Genomic DNA, 24,281 nt, shown 5'->3' on the forward strand with positions numbered 1-24,281 from the left:
CTATACTAATATTATAAAGAGGAAAGGTTAGTAATTATGTATGGTTTTCACGCATAAACTACTGGACCGATTTCCAAAATTCTTTCACCATTAGAAAGCTGCATCTTCACTGAGCAAGGCTAGGTTTTATCCATGAAATCCCACGGGAACGGGAACTTTGCGGGTTTTAGTCATACATAAAAGGGAGAAAGGCAAATAAATAAACACACACTAACAGGAATATAAATTTTAATTGAAATTCAAGAAATATCAAGTTAAAACGTACATCACACTTATATTATGGCACAGAGCTTTGGGATAACCAATGAACATGATTTTAGTTTGTAACCTAGATTTACTGAATGTTGAAAATATATAACTATTAGAATCAATATAACATTATAATGGAATTATATTTTATAGATAGGTTACGAAGAGCGACTTGGCCACAGAACAATATATACTTGGCTTGGCATCCAAATCAGTTGAGGTGCTACTACTCGCATCATGTGACCGCAACATACGAGTTACTGTCATGTGCAAGTGCGTTAGTTTTGTGTTCGAGTTACATTTTATTATTCGCCACTCGTCGTCTTTCGCCACAACCGCGACGCGACGGCCGCGGCATCGGCACTAGCAACTCCCATCATTTTGCGAAATGACAGTAGTTCATAAGCTTGGGACTACGTATTTTGCGAAAAGCAATGCACAAGACATAATACGTAGGACGAAGTATGCGAGTACATTTATCATTGGTGCAGTAGCTACAGTCTACTGCAACGTCAGCAGTTTGCATCGAGAGAGGCGAGTCGAGCTAAAGTCATGCAAGTACACAAGCACAGTAGCTGTACTGTCATATTGTCGCTTTAGTTGCTCGCACTGTGTAACGCTATCCATTGGTATTAATTACAGATTGAGATAATATGAAAATTGGGTAGGTACCTACTCCGAGTTGACAAAAACTTTAAGAACCTTATTTTAATCCGTAAGTACTTAAATAATTGGTATACCTATAATTAATTATGTTTGCAATTAAAATTAATGTTTCAGATTTCTTATCTATACTTTATAATAATGAATCGAGTTATCATTAAACATTATTTAAATTTATTCAACGGCAATATGAAAAAGCTTTGATAATAACATAGGTACCTACAATAATATGACTAGAAGTTATTTTAAAGATTACAAGTAATTTTTGACTAGAATAAAAACTTACGTACTCATAACTAATGAATACTATTAACTTAACGAAGAAAATGCGTTAATCAATGATATTCTCATCTTCAGCATCAGACGATTCTGCCTTTGGATTATCAAGTTTACTTATTTTGGCGTCTCCTCTTTGTTCGTGAGCATATAAATCATCATATAAACGCTTTAGATTCTTCATAACGTACGATGTACCATTTGACTTGCCAACATGATCAGTGGTTCTTTCAAAATATTTGTCCGAGTCTAAACTAGCATTAGCGCCACGGACAGGAACAGAGAAAGCCGATAAATGCCGCGGTCTTTGTCCAAAATCTTTGCCCAATCGTTTTTCTAAAGACTCTTCCGGACGTAATTCAGGTGCGCTTTGTTCCATGCTTTCAGCAGCTCTTTTTCTATCATAAATATGTCCGGATACACGTAGATCTATAAAGAAGTTAAGAGGATCAACGCCAAACTGTGGATTGTAAAGTGGCGGATACCACATAGGTGGCGGAGGTGGAAGAATCAGGCTAGACGGTGAGACAGTCGGTTCAATATTTCTACCTACACAAGGTGACGGTTTTGGCAGTTCTTCTGTACCAACGTCAACGAATGTGGACTGTCTGCCGGGTGGACCTGGACTGCCACTTGATTTCGGTGGCTCAGCTTTCGGTGACAGCCTTCTAGGGGATGGATCACAATGGATTCTAGGTTGTTTATCTACAGTGAGCTCAAGGGGTACTTCAGGTCTGATTTCTTCTTTTTTCTCTTCATCCTGTTTTGGCCATTCCCGTCTCCAGTCATTTTCGTTTTCAGCAAAATATTTGTGGGAGCGGCGTTTAAAGCGACGATGGAAATGAGGCGGTCTGCATCCTTGGCGTGCATTGACGAAGGAACGCAGCATTTCACTGAAGAAGAACGCATGAGGTTGAAGTGGTAAAGCGCTGTAGAGATATGGAGGAGTTGCCGCTAATAATCTAGATACAAGTTCAGTATTTCGCAGTTCCCGCACATGGGTCTTTTGAGTACCATCAGCAAGCTTCTCCTCTTGCACGGAGCTCATTCTGTAACAAACAATACAAACAAATTAGGTTTATTTCGCACTTTCACTAGGATTTATATACTTAGAAGTTTTTAAGTAGGTAATTATAATATTAGTAGATATACGAAGAGTATACGTGATTAAATTTGCTAGAATAAAACAGACAGCATACAAAATACACATACACAATATAGTACTTATGCAAAATCTAGTTATACCTAGCATAATAAGAAGATCCGCAGTCTATTTCCCTATCATAAACTTGATACGATAGAATCCCGTCATCTTGTTACCGAGTGATGTTTGTTTTAGCTATAACTCGCGTAAGTATAGTGATGTACTCATTCGTCTGTCGACATCGATTTTTCAGCTCAACGCGGTTTTATTGGCAATATTCGGATACATCCGCGTTTCGTGAGCTCGTTGGTTCGACACTCTTCTTATTAATATCCGTATTTGAATTTGTCTCAGTTCGCAATTTCATACACACCACTCACCAGAATACAGATAGGTACCTACGACTTAATATTGGGGGAGAAAATTATACGCAGTACTGTATATTAGTGTGTAAAGTATAATAATCACTAATTGCAAGAATATAGATTGAGCATAATATCAATAAAGTAACGTACTACCAATCAACTTGCTTTTTTATAGGTACCTGCCTATATGATACTAAGATTAACTCTATAGCTAACACACATTCTAACAAACATTAAACATATAAGATACTTATACATACCAACATAGCACGCACTTTGTATGTACGCAGAGAGATTTTGTTTATATTATGAAATTAAGCTCCTTGAAAAAAAAACTTAAATATTCGACAAAATTTGGTTTAAAAATAATATTTTCCGTTTTTGTATCAAAGATATTATGTATATGCATAACAGCTGTTATAATCTGCTCTTTGCGCTACCAGTGTAAGTAAGCTTTTTAAACATTAATCTTTACAAAAATTATAAATGCGAAATTGTGTTTGTTTGCCCTCTGTCATGTCGCTCGTCATCGTCGTAAAATCTATCTATTTCTAATCTAGCTACCTTTGTAGCTAGATTTAGCCTCGCAGTCGCGGACAAAGAGAAAGCTTTCTTTGCAAATGTTTTATGACTATCCGATAGTAACTAATTAAAAAAATAGATTCAGTTCAGAGGCTCCATTCTTTTAAAATTAAGAATAAAACCATCAAAAATAAAAACATTAAAACACCGTTATAATAAGTACCTACTTCAAAAACCCATCCACATTTTACAACATATTCAAAATCACACACAAGTACCCAGATTTATTATACAATGTAAACTTAACGAGTCGATCAGACAAAGGATACGCACCCACGCTCTCATTTAATAAACCCTCAATGATACGAATTAAATGTCACATTACCATACATATCATTGAACGATTTTCAAGTGAAAACGATACGATACATCGGATTTGTGTGACAATGGAAAAGGGAGGGGGAGGTGTAGGGGAGCTGTACAATAAATTTCAGAGCTATCTATTCAGAAGCGTGAAGCGATGAAATCTTAGGTAGGTAGGCAAATATGACGTACACCCTCGTATAAAAATGTACGTAATTCGTGTCGTATTATGGTTCGAATGTGGAATATGTTTGCGAGTGTCGATGTTGAAATTCCGTTATAATATGATGAACGAATACGTAATAGGTAATATTAGTTGTACGAAATGTGTACAATCTACAAAATTAAATACAAATAAGTATTTTTTTCATATTTATTTCAAAAATCAGAACGTTTCTCGTCCTGATTTTTGATTGAAGTAAATAACGAAGAATTTATGTGAAGTAAAAAACCAAGAATTCTTATGTATTTTTGTAATAGGAAGAAAATTCATGAAACAATTTAATACTTTTTAATTTCTTGCAAAATTCGAAAATCTTTTTCTTTTCTTTTTTAACAAATGAATTTATCGCTCTAGTGAAATGTAGCGTCCTTTTCGCTTGATCCCTAAGAGCTTTTAAAACCACAAAACATTGAACGTATAAAAAATTAATTATCGCGGTCTAATCCTTATATTACACTGATTTTACCGCAGATTGGCGTGCAATTTTGAATTTTATACCATCGACATAAAGACTAATGGCGTGGCATTTTTACGGCTAAATAATATGATTGTGGAGGTGTTCTGTCACACGGCAGCGAACGTTAATTTCCATATTAAAACCGTCACAAAGGAAGCACAGATTCAAAAACGTCGCTCGCGGCTGGGTGGTTAAAGAGTGCGAGGGATGTACGATGCTTTGGATGTTCTAATTTAGGAATTTTTTGTTTGCCACTTGAAAAGTTTCGTTGCTGTGTGTGAAATTACGATTATAAATCCATGTCATTCAATAATAGACTTTTAATACTTATACAGTCTTGTATATACATAATACATTATATACCAATAACATAACACGTATTTTTTCACATTAAGTTGAAGTACCTATAGAAAAAAGGGCTATCATGAGGCAGGATTGAATCCGCGTCCAGGTAACTTTTTATGCTTTAAGTTTTTTTTATATTTATTATTAGTTATTATAGCAACAAAACTAAAAATTACAATTAATAATTAAAAGCCTAACTGGTTACTAGTACGAAACCACACAATAAAAAACAAATATTTTATCTTACGTATTAAGAAATACCCTAACATAAAATCCTTCTACAATATTAAGCCGCATCCAACCCTTATACAGCGTGGCCGCAAACAATATTGCGCTCAGATACCGTCGGGGTATGATAATCGCGTCAAAACGCACGTGAAGTGCCACCCCCTAGGGTGGTGGGGGAGCTAAGCCGGTGACAGCTTTTAAACGTACCCGATTATCCGACTGAGTGTACTTTACTCAGACAGACGGTTGAAACATTATGATTTATGGCTTGGGCATTGTCTGTAGAAGACTCCGGAAGGTATCTAATTCTATTTTGTTGTAATTAAAACGCGAGTAAAGGTAACTTCAGTTAAGAAAGTACAAAAAATTTAACTGCTCATATTTAATCAATAGTATATTTTTTAAAGCCCTCACTTATTCTCATTAACTAATAGGTCAGAAATTAATATTGTATATATTGCTAGAATAGAATATCAATAATCAATGTTTCGTTATACAAAAAAATGGTGGGAAGCTACGATATATTTCACAATTCATAGATCGATTTCATAGCTTTTTGATAATTCTTAAACCGATTCACTGTCATAATTTTGCATGCAGATGTCATTACACTAAACCAAGAAGCTTATATCTAATACACTGGAGATTGCACTATGACCATTAACTTGTAACAAGAAAATATGACCTAGAATGACATCAGTCATGTTTTTTGTCTCTTTCTGTTGAGTGACCACGCTGGTTTGTAAATTCAGGATTTTTCAAAATAGAAAAAACTAAAAATCATGGTCTATAAATAATAACGACATAGGTATATTTTTAACAGTATTTATATTATAATATTATGGTCATACTTTATAGGTACATACAATTTTAATTGGTATAGAATGATAGTTTTAAATAACTTTTGGCTACAAAGCTTGGATATGAACCGATATATAGCATTAACATCCTTTGTAAATAGAGGAAAGTTGTGTTTTGCATCAGATGCTGTTTACCAAATTGTAAGCTACTCAGATGTTCTTTTTAAACGCGTTGCTTCGACTGGTCAATTTCAAGCCAAAATTATCAAAGAAAAACTGTTTAGCTGCCTTGCACAAATTTCAGCTAACTTTACAAAGTTTATTTTTCAAAAGGTATTTTTTTCTGGGTGGTAATCCTCAGTAACCTTGATGGGCACATATATTTCTTTTTATTTTACTTTTTGGAAAGCTGAAATACGTAAAACAAAAAAATATAAGGTAAGTTAAAAAAGTATAAATTTCAATGTAAAAACGAACAATCTTTTAATTACATGTGAGTGCAACACCGATGTCGTGTGTTGTTTCATTACTAGTAACAACAACAATCACAACAACAATCTTTAAAATGGTGTTCTAAATTTTCATCATAATATTGTTATTACAATATATTCTCCTCGCTATCCATAAAAACTCGTCATCATGGTTACCTTACTTGTTAAATTTGTTTATTGAAAACTTGTTGAAAATTGATAAAGTATTTGGGGAAATAACAAATTTAACATGACTGCTTACTAAAATGATGCTAAATTAGACAATTTTTGCCATTGAAATGATTCTAAACAGGTAAATGCAGGAGTATTGAGGAATATTGTAAATAACGTAAATATACACTTGCCTGTGAAATTCTATGCCAGAATTTGGTGTCCAAACACTTCTGCAATTTTGCACAATACAATGCATTCATTATATTCGGAAAATATTCATTAAATAAGCAACAATTTTAACTTAAATATTCGAAGCGACGCAATTTTTTTGACACACATGCCATATTGACAAAGTGAGAGTTGCTACAATTTTATTATGGTGACTACCCATAATCAAGGAGTATCGCTTTTTAATAATTGGTTCAGATACTTATTTTATTTAGCATAAATAATAATTGTCTCATCCAACAATGCTTCTGAATGACGTTTTTGGCAATTTATCAACAAACTCATGTACAAAAACTAACCTTTTGCACAGAATATTACAGCATACATAGTAGCCTTGGGAAAACTTCGTATTAACAGTGGCAATACCAAGTTAGGTGTGAAAGTGATAAAAAACATGAACTGGGCAATATTTTCTTGTTACACGTCAATGCTCTTAGCGAAATCTCCAGTGTATTAGATATAAGCTTCTTGCACTAAACAAACTAACCGGATACGCCACAAAAAGTAAGAAAAAACACCAACACAGATACAGCTATTGACTACAGACATAAAGTGAATTTTATTCTTTTTACACTAGGATCGATGTGGATAGGTATGCAAATAAAAATCAACTAACATTAATTAGAGATGGGAAAACATGTCCAGAGTATACAATTTTTTATTTTTTGACTTCTATTTGTTGTTTGTATTTGTTGATTCGCGTTCCACAATTTTTTAACATCCAAAAGAAAACAAAGGGTTCATTTAATATTTTGATTTCTATCTATAAATTCATACAAACAAGAAATTAGTTTACAAGTATCTGAAAACGTATTGAAAAACACACATACAATCATTGAGTTCATACAATATAAATTAACATCTATAAAATTTATAGGTATGAAATCTTAATATATATAAATCTCGTTTCACAATGTTTGTCCTCAATGGACTCCTAAACCATGTGCAGTTCGATCCAACTTGAGAGATAGGATAGTTTAAATCTCAAATCGTTTTAGAGAAAGCGGGCGAAGCGGTAAGCTAGCATTTTTGTAATTTCCTCAAATACATTTACAAGATACGAATATAAAGTAAGCAAATAAGGGAAAATAAATAACATTGATATTTCATTATCAGTGAAGCGTACAGATGTAGTCAATTTCCCTAGCAGATCTTTGGAGCGATTAGGTATATAACACGAGAGAAGAATGAACGAATGTAATGACGCTTGAATGAGCGATAGCGTATGAATGATTCTCTCCGTACTCTTTAAATCTAGGAAATGGAGATTTTTTTATGATAAAATAGAATGTATTTAAGTGACACCCCACACTCTCTCGACTCGCAAATAATAGAATATAGAATATTCCGTGATAATTAGAGTAGAAGATAGAATCTATCTGATGCAGTCAAAGATGTGATTCTTATTTCTTAGTAATCGTAATAAATAAATAAATCAATACTATTGGCGTACCTACTTTAATGAACATCAATACACTAGATATGTATTGATGTGATTTATAATACAGTTAACTCAAACAAATTTTAAAACTAAAACCAACGCTCTCTAATTATTTTACATCGTATTCGCATAAAATTACAGCACGACTTAATATATTCAAACTAACACATAATTATCATCAACACCACACGCTCAATTCCCTTAATTATGTATACTTAGTAAATCTTACAACGACGCTCGCCTCGTCTTAATCAAAGGCGAAATAACAAGTTATCGTTTCTAATTAATTAATACACCCCTCGTGATTGTGTATTACAAAATTTGATGAACCGGATATTTTGAGGTGTACTTAAATTCTGCCATTGTAAAAGATGGATATTAACTTCATGTATTTCATCATCATCATCTTCATCAATATCAGCATAAATTTGTATGTGATTTTGATCTACTACGTTTGACTTATTTATTTATCACATGGTATGCAATTTCGGAAATAAAATACGTCAATTTCCTTACAATGTTTTCTTATATTACTGATTGAATGAAGAAAAAATATAATTCCTTTATACACAACTTCACAATTGAAGCCATCAGCCCTATTTAACTAATGTACCATGATACCATCACGGCCATCGATTTCCACCAAAGAATAATTTTTATACTTTATTAAAGTATATATATATATTTTATACATTTTTAAAAGGAAACAGCAGAGAATTTCCATCAACCGACTGTTTTGTTCCCAACACGCTATTTTCCTCAATATTTTACGAGGCTGAGTCGCGAGTGTTACTTTTATTTTATTTTCTCGGTACGGAGCCTAATAAAAGCGTTATCGTATCTCTATACAAAAGCAAACTGTCGTCTATGTTCCATCAAAGCAAGCACATTGATGTACAAAATAACAAACAGGATAACAATTTTCCAAATACTGTTTAACGATCGTCTGAATAAAACTTTCATTTTATTAAACTGAGTTGATAAAAATTAAGTTAATATTATTTGATGAATTAAATAAATATAAAATTAAATTAATATTATATGATGAATAGCATAAAGACAGATTTATGAAGATTCAAAAGTGCTTTTATAAAAAGTCTAATTGAATAAATAAACGTTTGAGTTTAACAATGAATATAATATCTTGCCTAAAATTCTTCTATATAGTTAATAATCATCATGCGTGTACCTTTGTTGAACACAAAAACCTATCATTTCATAATTCAATAATTTAATTTAGTTTAACTGTTCTGTTTCTGTACCAGATACGTTTTCAAATAGCAAAGAAGCGAAAATGAAGTTAAAACGCATATGATTCTTCTCTAATGTTTCATACACGTTTTGACACAATTGCATTCGTTGCACCCAGCATTAGATGATAATTGCAACAGCTAAAATGAAAATTGTTTGTCATTTAATCATAATAATTGTATAATGCCGCATCCATTATTTATCCATTTCGTAGTTCTCTGTCGTATTCAGCGCGCGGTTACTTTGTGTCGTACCCGTAGAACAGGTAGCTACGGTGCTACGGCGTAGCTACGTGGATTTTTACGTCTACATAATGGTTTTAAATTACATTTCGTTTTTGTACTTTTTGAGTTTAAATTTCGTATGATTGTGTAATTTATGCATTAATGGATTTTAATGGTTTACTGTTTGATACGAATTACTCCATTAAAAAATTAAAAGCTTTGTTATGTGAATACCAGCTACCTAAAATACATTATTTACATGAATATTTTGATGTGTTCACATCAAACCATCCTGCCTGAATTTTATAAGTATCACATAAGGAGGAAAGTACATATAACTTAGATATCCAAATTGATTACTTCACAAACAGTCCTAGTTTTAGAGTCAGAGACTTCCCAACTACAATAATTTGAGTGTAATGCCCCCGTTTACGCGAGGCTTGCAATAAATGTTACATGTAGGTAATATGTATCTAATTATCTGTTCCTGTCTGTATGTATGTACACCTTAGATCATTTAGTTGTACACAGTTTTTGATTTTTATGCAGTTTTTTTTTTAATAAAAATTCAACAGGAAGGTTTTAACTTTTAGCATACTTATTTATATTAGGTCTTAGACAATGGGGCCGAAGCCGCGAGCGGAAAGCTAGTTCTAATACATATAGATATACGCATTCTGTAATGTCTTTGAGAAACAATACCGTCATCGCATCCAGTAATGTCCCCTCACAATTACACAAATACGCCACCCACTGCCCAGGGGCTACTTCTTATTGTTATCCAACATCAATTACGGGAAAAATTATTAATAACTCTTGTTTTTATGGTCCAGGGTGCAGTAACTATGCTTATCTATACTAATATTATAAAGCTGAAGAGCTTGTTTGTTTGAACCCGCTAATCTCAGGAACTACTGGTCCGATTGGAAAAATTCTTTCGGTGTTTGTTTGTTTATCGAGGTAGGCTATATATAATCACGTACGACCTACAAGAGCGGAGCCACGGGGGTGAAACCGCAGGGAGCAGCTAGTTTATAATATACCTATGGTATATGCTTATCACTTCTTAGCTCATAATATTATATTACTACTAACTTACAAAGACCAAATGATGAACTGATCCGACGGTAACACAGATTTTGATATTCGAATATTTTTTTCCATTTTATGTTTGTACCGTATCTTTTTGTAATTAATTAATAACTTATGTTATAAAATGTGTGTAGTATGAACTGCTTACCTTCATTATAAATAACAATTAAAATTTCAATCTCAAAATTCCACAAAAGAGCTCCGAATAAGCCCTCATAGTTTAGGAAAACAAAAAAAAAACAACATCAAAACACATAGCTACAAATCCATTGATTTATACCTAGGTATTCACAGTTCCATAAACAAATAGCACAGGATACAGAACGGAATATTCCATATATTATTGGAATACAAAAATCTGCAACGTGTCACGATACACTACACTGAGTGGGTTAGCGTGTACCGCTCCATCACGGCTCCCTTGGAGCTATGCAAATAGACAAAATGTTCAAAGCTAATACGTGTATCCGATATCGAAACCTGAGATACAGAGCATGGAGAACGGGAATTTTTAAAATTTTCTGGATTTGGAAACATTTTGCTTTTAAAATTTAGAAACTCCGAATCTCCGAATTTATGAAGATAGACCAAGCAAGCTGTGAATATTTATTTTCTTTTAACATGGACATCGAAGTAAATTTTATCAATTATGTACTGCACTTAGTTTTACTTTTTTTTGTTTTTTGTATCACTATACATATAGTGAACGTAGGTATATAACACTATAGTGTGTATAACATAACTAAAGATACAACAAACAAATAAAAATAAAAAAAATTCCAGAAAATCAACCTTTAATACGAATCATGAATTCACATATCTGCCAGACTTTGCCTAAGTACTACAAATGAAATAAACAAACACGGTGAGAATTAGATTAAATCTTATGTTTGCTCTGGTGCTCCAGTCAGCCTCGCACGTCTGCGTGATTTAAATGCTCTCGACTAACATATTATAGACGTTCAACTTAGTCGAGTTTTATTGACTACGTAAAACTTTATCAATAGACTTCTGACTAAAAGTTTAGCATACAAAATTATTGTTATAATTATGTATATACAATAATTGAGAATATAATAATACTTGTCTGACTTGTGACTTAAAATTGAGTGATATATTATGGGAATACAATTTTTGCTAAATATGTAGTATGTAATGTAGACCTATATCCACAGATCTGTGCCTATATCTAATTATTGTAGAATAGATTACAAACATACCTGCAACCCATAAACATAAATTATTATAAATTCAAGATAATTTGACATTTATACACACTTTAACAGTATCCGAACTGCAGTCATTTAAAATCGTTGAAACTATAAAAATCTATCTACTCGTAATTTAAACGGTACTCTAAAACAGTGCATTCACAATGAAACCCAGCGAATCCCGTGACAATAGCGGCTGCGGGAACGGACTGAAAGCCATTGTTTGCCGCGGCGGGATGTGTGGACATCCCTTTACATATCTATATGTAGCGTGTAGTGTGTACATCCCGATGTCACTCAACCGCACTAGGCTGAATGACTTAAAACTATCGTCATTCTCATTTAAAAAAAGTTGTCGAGTTTGAATTTCGAACCATTTTTTTCTTAAATTTAGGTGGCTGGTAAATTGAAATAGATTATAGAATCGGGTCACAGATAATAATAATAAAAAATATAATGAAGAATTGCTCTGTAACTCATGAGATAAAATATAAATCTGTTGAAAAATTTTTATGAATAGTATAACCATAGCATGAAATATTATAATTCTAACATAACTGGGATGAAAATTGAGCGTCTATCGCGTTTCAAATCATTCATAGTTTGAAGCACTGAAGTAATAGTGGAATTGAATTAATGTACCCACTTGTCACCCCAAGAACAATAGAGGAGTGTCGGCAAGGGAAATGTTACTCACTCAGCACTCAGAACATCAAACAGACGAGTTATGGAGTTTTTAATGAACCGTTATTAACGTTTGTGTAAAAGTTGATTACTAACAGGAATGAGGAATAAAATATTACCTTTATTTATTTAAAATAAGTATTTCTGAACGCGAAGCAATCGAATTACTTTAGCCAAAATGACTATTTATTATTATTTATAGCGAATGCTATAAATAAATTAATAGTAGTTCAATAGTCATCAAGATCTTTTCAGGTTAAAGCATAAAATAAAAAGTGGACCTCTCGCCTTTATACAAATAAAACAGTAGAGCGTAAATACTCATATTTTCACTACGGAAATTAATTATCAATATTCAGGGCTTACATTTAATTAAATATCGTTACACAAAATACAAACAGCTTCAAGCATCTATCAAATAAATCACAATTATGAAATGGCTCACCAATTTCATCGTCCATCTTAAATAACAATGGTGCGGACAGACTCAAATCTCATCTGAAATATCTCCCTGAATCTTAATCCTTCATCCTTTGTCTGAAGCTAATAATGATTGTAAGTCAGCCGCAGATGAAATCTAATGGAATGCTCTTAAGGTAATTTGTAAGGGATCTGAATTGAGCACACGGCGAATTGATTCCCTTCAAGGGTTGTAAGTTTTGAATTGAATGATAAACTGCTGAATGTTGGGTAATTTATTTTCGTTTTATTGAAACTATGAAAATACATACAATACTGCAGCTTTACATTTATGACCAAGATATATTTTAGTGACTGCCACACATGCTGTAGGTGTAAATATAGGTACCTATCTAAGTTTATAATTCTTTTTTAGTACTTATAGCAATGTTTCATGTTAAAGTTTTCAGCTCTATCCTAGATCATTAAGGCTCTATCCTGTTGCTTAATAGGATATAATATTTGGTTCGTTAAGTCTATAGCGATTATTATTTACATTCGAATTTATATAAATATTTATCAGTAGCTTATACCTACCACAGATTTATTTTTGGTGTGTCAGGTGTGTGTTAAGAAAATTAACAAGGCTCATTATAATTGATTCTAAGGATTGTTTCAAACCTTTCCCGACATTTAAATATTGATGCTATAACTTGCTGCGTATCCAAGTAAAAACAACTTGAAACTTGTTGATTCTCCCCCAACAAGGAAATAATAAACCTTTCCCCACGAAATCTCGTCGCTAAGAATTTATTGCGCGCCCATAAATATTAAAAACTTTCTGCGCATAAATCTCAACGTTAATATTGCTGGGCGGCTTACAAACATACGGTGCGATATTACTTATTCTTGAATAGTTAGAATTTATGATCTACAGGTATTTGGTGATATTAAATATACTTTATATTTGTTTTTGCTAAACCTTTACCAACAAATTATAAAGAGATTACTGAATTTTCTAACTTATAATGTAGGTACTTAGATATTTGTACTATTATCTATTTTATTGCCAATATTAGTTACGTATTTTTTAGACTAAAGACAGTCTATAGAGTGTATCTAGGCCGATAAGAGAGCCGATAAAATGGATACACCACATCACAATTTTCACCTGAAACTGCAATTCAACACGTTACATTCCTCCGGCAGCATTTGTCCAATAAAATCCTCTTAATCCGTTCACTTAAAAGTTGAAAAGAACAAAACGCGTGCTTCAATGGCCGTGCAAACATTAATCTCAGAGGGATTACGACTAACCGCAAGCTGCTAGGGAGATGTTTAATAAAACCGAAATGCGACCAAACAAAAATTCAATCCGCTATGATTGTCGTTCCACAAAGTAAAGCATTAGCTGAAGTTCGCGGGCGATTTCTATAGTCTATGGATCTCCTGTCTCCATGGAAATCAGTGGATGGCGACTCCTTAGGGCGACTCTTGATTAATTAGCGCTATTCTTTCCACCCCAAGACGTCGCGTCGCAAGCTAATTCGAGAAAAACAATATGGCCGCTGCAAGCATTTTTAATGGATTAGGATTACAGTCAATTTGTCTTATCTTTGTTATTTGTTTCTTATTAAAATAGTAAAAAAATAGAATTATCATTTTTGATACGATTTTTGCATAGGTATACATTTCACACATCGAAAAAGTTCAGTAAGAGTTCAGTGATTCCAACATGTTGCCGCAGTCCAGTCCATTTCAAATTTTCAAGGTGTAAAAACCTACACTTAGGACATAAAATCCACTCTTTCAATAGTCTTTTTCCTATAGAGGGTAATATTTGTACATATCACAATGACAATAATCTATTAGTCCCAACAAGATATCCAGTAAAATACCTCCAATATCCACTCGCCATAGAATAACAAGCAATCTCATCACGCCGCTTTCAAACAGACGGAGTTTTAATCCAACTTTTATTTGTTTGAAAGACGCTAGGGGATATCGGAATTACGGAAACCACCCGCTGTTCCGATGCTAATTAAAGCCCGTCAACTTGGATCCGTTTCATTATTGCCTAATTGTTTTTAAAAGAGATTCTTGTTAATTTGTCCTTTGTTACCACCTTCAATATCGGTGGGTGCAACATTTCTTCGTAAAGGGGTGTTGTTTTACAGTTAAAATATGCTGTTTCTAACGATTGTCATTAATTGAAGAACATTTTTAACCGACTTCAAAAAAAAGGAGGAGGTTATCAATTCGGCCGGTATATTTTTTTTTTTTTTTTTTTTTATGTATGTACACCGATTACTCCGAGGTTTCTGAACCGATTTACGTGATTCTTTTTTTGTTCGATGCGGGATGGTGTCGAATTGGTCCCATAAAAATTTTATTCGGCTAGGCCTAGTAGTTTTTATTTTATGAGCATTTTTGTCTGTACTCGATGACTTAATTTCAATGTAGCAAGTAACTTTGATTCACTTCCCGGTAACCGATTGAGCTGAAATTTTGTATACGAATGTAAATTGGATAGCGATGAAACATTATCATGACATGGAGCTGATCTGATGATGGAATCGGAAGGTGGCCATAGGAACTCAGTAATATATTGACTCAACTTTATCGAGTTTGGGCTCGTTTGATTCGTGTTGAAAAATACACTAAAAAACCGGCCAAGTGCGAGTCGGGCTCGCGCACAAAGGGTTCCGTAGCAGCAAATATAATAAATTACAGTTAAATCAACCTATCTCAAAAACTATAAGAGATACTTTGATCAAACCAAAAATCGTTGAAAGAGTTAATTAGCATGCATCACCTCTATTTTTTTTAGAATTTTATACCCCGTAGTTATAAAAATAGAGGGGGGGGGACATACTTTTTACGACTTTGAGAGCTGATATCTCAAAAACCGTTCACTTTAAGAAAAATGTTTTTTAGAAAACTTTATATCATTTTAAAAGACCTTTCCATTGATACCCCACACGGGTATGTACATCGAAAAAAAAAATTTCATCCCTCAGTTACATGTATGGGGGGCCCCACCCCCAATTCTTTTTTTTACTATTTAGTGTCATATTTTTGTAGCGGTTCATACAACACATATTCCCATCAAATTTCATCACTGTAGTACTTATAGTTTCCGAGTAAATCGGCTGTGACAGACGGACAGACGGACAGACGGACAGACGGACATGACGAAACTATAAGGGTTCCGTTTTTGCCATTTTGGCTACGGAACCCTAAAAAGTATTAAATAAAAATAACTGCGTTAAAAACAACCGAATTTTTTTTTGAAGTCGGTTGTTTTTAACGCAGTTATTTTTATTCTAATGCTGAATCATGAATGGGATACCATAATGCTTTGAGCTTTTCGGTAGAAAAGCTTTATTTTTGATTAAATTATAAGCTTTATACAATACCTATAATTAAAGCTCATAGGTTTTGTAACAGCAATATTGTATTGTATAGGTCTACCAGAATCTGATGGCATATATTTATATTTAAGAAATAAAAGATTTTCATGTGGCAACTTATTTGACAACTATCAAATTGGTTGTCAAATTATTTGTCTTTTTTGCAGTTGATGAATAATTTTTAGGATTTTGCCTAAAAATTCTTCGAAAATGTCGAAAAAGCCGCTGCGATCACAAGCAAGAGGTGTTGTTTATAATGTGTATAGAAAAACATTCGATGAAGAAGGGTCAAACACATCACAATTTTCAATTTTGAAGATTTTATTGGTAAATTGGACTTACCCGTTTTGATACTTTAAATTAAAAAAGATTATAATATTTAGGTAACTATAATACGTAGTATATATCTGTCAACTGTGCTATAATATTGTTTGTTGATTAGAATACGTATAATTTTATGAAAACTTATTAAAGGAGTTTCCAATACGGCTATTCGTCAAGTCCAAGCTGTACAAGTCAATTTTATACTTACGAAAATAAACATAGTTTTATTTTATTTTATAAAAAAATTATAAGCAGTTTTGATCTACATTAACATTATATCGATATTTTCACATGGCATACTGGTAATGAATATACAAATATAGGTATGTGTAAATAATAATATGTATTACCTGTATAAAAGTAATATGTATAAGTTAAAGGTACATACTTACATGTATATTATACATGTAAGTATGTACCTTTAAAATATTAAGTGGATATCTCATTATTAAGAACAGTATTGTCCACTTATATAATGTGACTAATGATATTGAGGACAAAATAAAAAATAAGCAGTATCAAGATCGTTCAGTCCAGTTTCCCCAGGGTTGCACACTCAAAATTTTGATTTCCCTAATTGCCATCAGATTCTGGTTTACCTATACGTACCTAAATCATGTGCATAATGTAAATAAAAATTAACACTATGGTACCTAGCTATGACGATATCTATGGTTAACAAAAATATTGGACTTACAAGTAGACAAGAATGTGAAAGTCAGATTAATGATGTTAAAAGAATAGGAAACTCAAATATAAATGAGGTACCTAGGGGCTAGGTACTTATTTAGTTAGGGCTTATTAATATTTTTTTAAACATCGATATTTTTTCCAAATTCCCGTCACCTTTAACACCGCACTATATTTCTGCTTCTCATATCCAGCAGGGTATATCATTAATAATACATCCGCTGTCCAATCTATAGCGTGCTATAACATTGTTAGCAATTTGACACGTCGCAAAGCGCATAATCATAGACGTCGACACGTATTTATCGAATGAAATTAGTGGCAGAGAACAAAACCGCTAAAAATCGTAGGGTGAGACCCTCGCTATATAATTATATTACGTAACCTCGTGTTATTTACAAAGGGGCATGTTCCGATCAGTGATTTGTGCGTCTGTGACAGAATCAGACGGAAACTAGGAATCAAAGCGTCATTTCTAACAGTTTTTCTAACACTTAAGTGTTTTTGTTAGCAAGTTTTTTGATAGCCCTTTCCTTTATCTTCTTCTTCTGTCTTATTATCTAGCATATTTTCATGATGAATTAGGTAGGTAAGAGATGTTTCACACTTGCTAAATTTAATGAACGTATAACCGATAAACTGTGTCTTCTTGCAATGTTACCAACTTTTGTAGCTGGAAAAACAAATGCGCGGCTATTAGAAACTACCAATTATAATATACAAATAATATATTACACGTAAGAAGTGAAACTCCTTAATATGACCTTATTTTTCAAAAAATAATTTACTACATATTATATGCATCTTTACAGAAATACGTCGAATTACGCGTGGTAGGGATAAGAAAAAGATGGCGCGTAACGGAAAAATGTCACGCGTAACGAAAAAATGTAACACTAAATTTTTTTCCAACCCCGATAAAGGAGTTTCACTTCAAAAATAGAAAACAATAAATAGCTCTATTAGTGAACATCCATCCGAATTATCTTCATACAAACAAAAAAATCGGTGAATTACCACCAAACGAATATGGCTTATGTGGGGTGTCGCAAATGTCACAGCGGTGGTCACGGTACATTCACAGTGGGACAAATTAGTCGCGCCTCCGAACATACTTATTAAAATGCCAAGAAGTAGGGAAACGAGAATGCAAGAGGTCTTTAGTTCGAAATGTGAAACGATAGAAGACTTATGATCGTGTGGCGGAATTTTGAATTTTCTGATGTATTTGTAAAATACTTGAAAAATTAGAATAGAATTATCTTTGAATAAGCTTAAAATAAATTTAACTCTTAATTCAGTTTAGAACAAAATATTAATACCTAAGTGTTATAGAACCTTAGAGAGTTCAAGTACGAGGTGGTAGTGGTGGTAATTTTGTGGCATTAGTTCGCAAAATCAATAAGATACTAAATTGAAATCAAAATGTATTTTTAAAATATATTGAATGAAACTTAACTGAAGGTCAGTTTAATTCACAAGATTTTTTTAAAGAATTTGATACCAAGCGTGTGTTTTTCCTTTTTAAAAACATATTAAAAATAAAAATATCCCGTCTTGTAATAATTGAAAAATATATTGATTATTATCAACGATATAAAATAATTATAAAGTACCTATTCTTTAAAATTGTATGAATCGCACTTATCTCTCACATCTGTACAGAGGATAGTGTTACATTAGAAATGGGGATATAACAATGCAATTGAATTTGAAGGTATTTCAATTGAGACAGGAGAGCTTGACCCAGTTGTACTTGTTTTTTGGAATATGAGAGAAAATATATATATCAATTTATTATTTCACTATTTAGTGACTTTTTTATATTATATCATAATTATATCATAAAAAACAATATATTATGTACTCGTCTCCACAAAAATAATGATCAAGATCCAATAAAGATCAAACTCTATCTAAAACTCTACTAAATTACGCTACTTTTATTTTGACTGTATATATTGTATTCGCCTGTAGAAACAAACCAAAAATTACTGCGAATAATAAATTGATGAAATGACTTATGGGAATTGGTAAGTTATATTTTCTATAGGGAATCAATTAAGTGGTTACGTTAGAGAACGTAGGTAGTAGATTACACCTCGCAGGTAATAAATATTTTCTGTACTTGTCATGTCATATTTATGCAAACGAGATTTTCCTTTTAAATATTAGGTAAGTAACTAATATCAACGTTACGATTGAAGCTACAATTTTTTAATTATCTACCAATTACTACAAGGGAGTAGGGACACGACAACAAATACAAAATCGAAACCGCAGACGGGAAAAATGACGAAATGAAGTGTATCCAAGCACTCGGCGAAATTGGAAGAAAATTAAAAAGTAATAAAAAATACAAATGAGCTGCTTTCAATCATCCCCCTGTCAAGTGCGGGGGGACACGTCACATGAGATTAAAAAGTTTGAAGAGCTCCCACGGAAATTAGCATTTCACTCCCGACACTGCATTTGCATACTGGCTCATCTAATTTTTGGGCAGCGTGGGGAATTTTCTTTTGTTTTGGATTGATGTGGGTAGAAATCAATATAGCTGCAAATCACTTGCGACGGGAGGAAGTGGCTTTATATTTTTATATTATAATTATATTTTATATATATTATAATTATTATATAATTCCATGAGTTTTAAGATTCCTCAAATAAATATAGTTATTTCATTTAAAAACTATGCGAGTAAAGACAACTTCGCAACTAGGTATATAACATTTACTTATAATCAAGTACTCAATATTCGCCGCCGAATATTTAAAATTTGGAAAGGACTGGCTAAGGGACTGGCATAACATTCCTATACGACGTTTTTCACATCTACGAACATACCTAGGTACCTATACATATTTTTTTTTCAAAGTAGAAAAAAATAATCCTCGGAAGCATATAGAGAGAGAGAGTAGGTAGAGACTAACGATTTATCATACATATAATTAAATATATGAATAAGATAAATTGAAAACTATAAAATTCTTAGCTTTACTTAAAAAAAAAGAAACGTAACTTGTGATACCTACTCATAAAAATATGCGACAAAGTGACGAGGTATTAAAATTCGAGCTGAAACCACTCTAACCGCAAGCAAAAAGCCCGCGGCAGCTGTCACTTAATAATTTAATTGTGCATTTCCCTCCCTTTTTCACGGTTCTTTCGCGGGAAACTCTGCCGGCCATTACTGCGCACAGAGTAAAAAATGTGTCCGCTTTGCATAGACAGCTATAGATATTAACATCTACTTTTCTTTGAATTTTTTACAAGTAGGAGCGTACTTACTCATTTTAAGATCTGATATTGGGATATTTTTTATTATGATTAAAAAAAGTTTAAGAATGTACTTAGGTCTACCGAGCAAAGGTAATTTTGAGAGTGAGAATTATAATTAAGTGATCACTATCCTCTATGATAGGTATATCCTATACTTTTTTGACTGATAAAAATTATAACAAACTGTATAATAATTATAAACAACAACAGTTCCGAGATCTAAATAATTAATAATTGATGTTATCCTACCTATATTTATTTTGATCTAATATGCTTGCTTGATCAAACATCTAGCAAAAATGAATCGGTGTTAATTAAAAATTAGTTGTAAAGTACGTCTACCTTGTAGACTTAGGTACCTACCTATTTCTTTTTTTGTAAGAGAAAAAAATCATAATTAACGTGTTTTGAATACCTACACTATATTGATAAAAAATTAACAAATTAATACTAAGTATCGTAACTGGGTCCTTTTCAAGACACGGAACAAAAATAAGATTAAGGAGGATCGAAAAAAAATATTGTTAAAAAATTAAATTATTACGATAACAAAAAAAGCTTACTTAAGTAACTTAAGTATGCGTTACATAATTATAAATTTAATGTCTTAGTAAGAAAAATCAACCTGCAACCGCAAACATTTTGAAACTAAAAAATTGGATAAACATCTACTAAGTTAATTTACTTTCTCTCATTTTTTTTATTTATTCTACATTTAAAAAGCCTTAAATATTTTTGTTTTTTACTTAAAACCATTTATTTCTTTGACACAAATGGCTTATAAGGCGCCATAATATTTCATAGACTTGTCGACTATCAAAAATTTAATATTCACAGGATGAAATAACAGTAAATAAATAAAAGCTAACACAAATATTGTACAAACCTGAATCCCGCCGAAAGCTGCACAAAACTTGAACCAGCGACGTAACTTAACAACAATGTTGTCTCCCCTAAAGCCGAGTCCAAACTGACTTAAACACAACTTACTGACGTCCGCCCAGCTAACGTAGGCGGCGCTTTGGCTGGGCGTGGTAAATCTGATCCAATCAAATCCTACTGTATACTTCTTTTTCCATCTAGTCAAAATTGTCAAGAAGCAGAGTGGCCATCCGAGATTAATGGCAAACTGACGTTAACTTGTCTATTATCTTCAGAGATATCGCTGTCTAACTTTTAAGAACAGCAAGCCGCATTGTCTGTTTTGTGGTCTGTTTTGAAGTCAAATAATCAATGGTTTGTTACATTTTACAGTCAGATTACTAATGTTTTAAGAATTCAGCTAATTCTAACATAAAAACATAATAATCTAATCTCTTAACTCCTATTATAGTGATCTGTGGTAGGTTTTTAAGATAAAATGAAATTAAAAATTGTGATTTCCAAATTATTCGCATAGATAGGTCAAAAATTTAATATTCACAGGATGAAATAACAGTAAATAAATAAAAGCTTACACAAATATTGTACAAACCTGAATTATATTACCTTGTACCTAGTTGTTAGTAAAGCGGCACGTGGATTGCAGCTGTATTTATGATAAAAAATACATTACCTAGGTTTACATAAACGTCTATATTTGTATGAGTGTAATGTTTGGATTTAGTTGTTTGATCTTGGAATATTCTTTCACTTACAAACTATATTACCATCAATAATATTACGTACTATGGTCCAGATTAAATAATATATACCAAGGTATAATTCGAAGCATTATGGGTACCATTCACAGGCGCACCCATCCGCTGGATTTGTAGCTGGCTACAAGTCCGCGGACTAATCTGCGTGTGTATGTGTAGTTGTGCGCGGCTCGCGGCTCGGCGCGGGCTCGCCGTCTGGAGACGCGAGCGCCGCGCCGCACCCGAGCCGCGCCGGACAAATCCGTACGTGTGTGTGCGCGCGCGGATTTGTCGGTGAACTTGTCAGTCATTCGCCATATACACAATTAATTTTATAAATAACTAGCTTTCCACCCGCAGCTTCGCCCGCGCAGCCAAAGAAAATAGTTCCCGTTCCCGTGGGATTGCCGGGATAAAACCTATCTTATTTCCCGGGATAAAAAGTAGCCTATGTCCTTTCTCGAGTATCAAAATATCTCTATACCAAATTTCATGCAAATTGCTTCAGTAGTTAAGGCGTGATTGTCGTTTGAGTAACAGACAGACAGACAGAGTTACTTTGGCATTTATAATATTAGTAAGTATGGATTAAAAGAATTTATTTATTTATTTATTTATAACACTTCATTGTACAAAAGAGTATAAGAAATGTGGTACAAATTAATGAAGTACAAAAATTTTGCACAATAGGCGGCCTTATTGCTACACAGCAATCTCTGCCAGGCAACCTGGTAGGAAAGGAAATGTAAGAAGAATAAGGATAGCGCAAAAAAGAAATAAAAGAAAGAATATATTTAAAAAATGCCTACATACTACATAAACTACATATTATACTGTACATAGATACCACATAGTTATATAAATATACTACACAAACTACAATATATTATATATATAGAATTCATAAATCACAACGCATTTGGATTATGGTGGATTCTAGATAACAGATTTCGAGTAACGTCTCTAGTACCTAACTATTTAAAAAGAAAAAAGGTTCAGTTCTTTAAATCAGAAAATGTTTATTATGTTAAGAATGGTTTATTAGTAAAATCAAATATAAAAATACACACGTAAGAAGTGAAACTTCCTTATGACCTTAAAAATGTCACGAGTATGGCGTAACGCAAAAATGTCACGCGTACGGCGTAACGCAAAAATGTTACACAAAATTTTTGTCCAACCCCGATAAAGAAGTTTCACTTCAATTACTCGTATCGGTCATTATTATTATAAATATATTATTTTAATTGAAAAATGTTAAACAAATGTGCAGTTCTAGTTCGTTCGTTCTTTTTTTCTTCGTTGTTTCAGCTATTCCTTTGCCCACACGCGCTTTTTTTTCTGCGTTAAAAGCATTGCACCGACTACTAGAGCCAGAGAGCTTTTTTTCGTGGTAGGATAGATACGTGCAAGGCTCACCAAAGTTCACAGTCGACTGGACTGCAACTCAGCGCTCGTGTAGTGTGTGGGCGATGACGGATTTGTCCACGGATTGGTACGGCTCGGGGCTCGGCTCGCGGTGCGTGTAGTGAATGCTGGGCTTTAGAGATATAGAGAGCACTCTACCACAATATACAGATACATACAGTAAGGAAACTTCATACAAAATGTTCGAAATGGCTCCCCCCCCATAAAGCGTGTTTTCGAGGGTATTGAGGGGGATCGATAGTAGCGGGTGACACATCCACAGATTTTGAATATAGTATGGAAAAAAGTTTATAGTGATGTCATTTCACATTAAATAAATATCGATTGTTTCAGTTTGTAGCCCTTTCAATAAATATATATCTGTATCGTATCTGACTACAAGTTAAAAAGAGACTATTTTTTAATTTCTATAGATATGGCCGTATGAGTTTTAAATTATGTTGACATATTTTCTACCAAAATGATAGCTACAAATAGTACCTATTAGGAGTCCAGTCTGTTTAAAGACCGCATCTATTTTTTACGCAATCTAGAAGAGCACGAAAATCTAAAAAAATGAAACCTTAAAAAATCTTGTTTAAATTTATGTGCATAATTACGTAAATATTAGGGAAGAAAAAGATAGATATCATAATAATTATTGTATTTTTATCGATACGTGATTTTACCACTTTGTCAAGCACTAAGCCTGTCAAACTATTTTCTTTTTCATCCTAAAA

The 24,281-nt window shown here is 32.9% G+C and overlaps 1 protein-coding gene across 1 annotated transcript; it reads right to left on the reverse strand.

Moving 5' to 3' along the window:
- Positions 1-286: 286 nt before the first annotated feature.
- On the reverse strand, positions 287-21,471 carry LOC123698571. Its single transcript, XM_045645251.1, has 2 exons — positions 21,402-21,471; positions 287-2,237 (listed from the first exon to the last, which is right to left on the reverse strand). The coding sequence occupies exon 2, from the start codon at positions 2,234-2,236 to the stop codon at positions 1,244-1,246; it is 993 nt and encodes a 330-aa protein (XP_045501207.1). The 5' UTR covers position 2,237; positions 21,402-21,471; the 3' UTR covers positions 287-1,243.
- Positions 21,472-24,281: the final 2,810 nt, after the last annotated feature.

Source organism: Colias croceus, chromosome 16 (assembly GCF_905220415.1).
Source record: "Colias croceus chromosome 16, ilColCroc2.1".
In the NCBI taxonomy this organism is placed as follows: Eukaryota; Metazoa; Arthropoda; class Insecta; order Lepidoptera; family Pieridae; genus Colias; species Colias croceus.

Coding starts and splice junctions, on each gene's coding strand:
- LOC123698571 (XM_045645251.1), bottom strand. CDS start 2,236: ATGAGCTCCGTGCAAGAGGAGAAGCTTGCTGATGGTACTCAAAAGACC.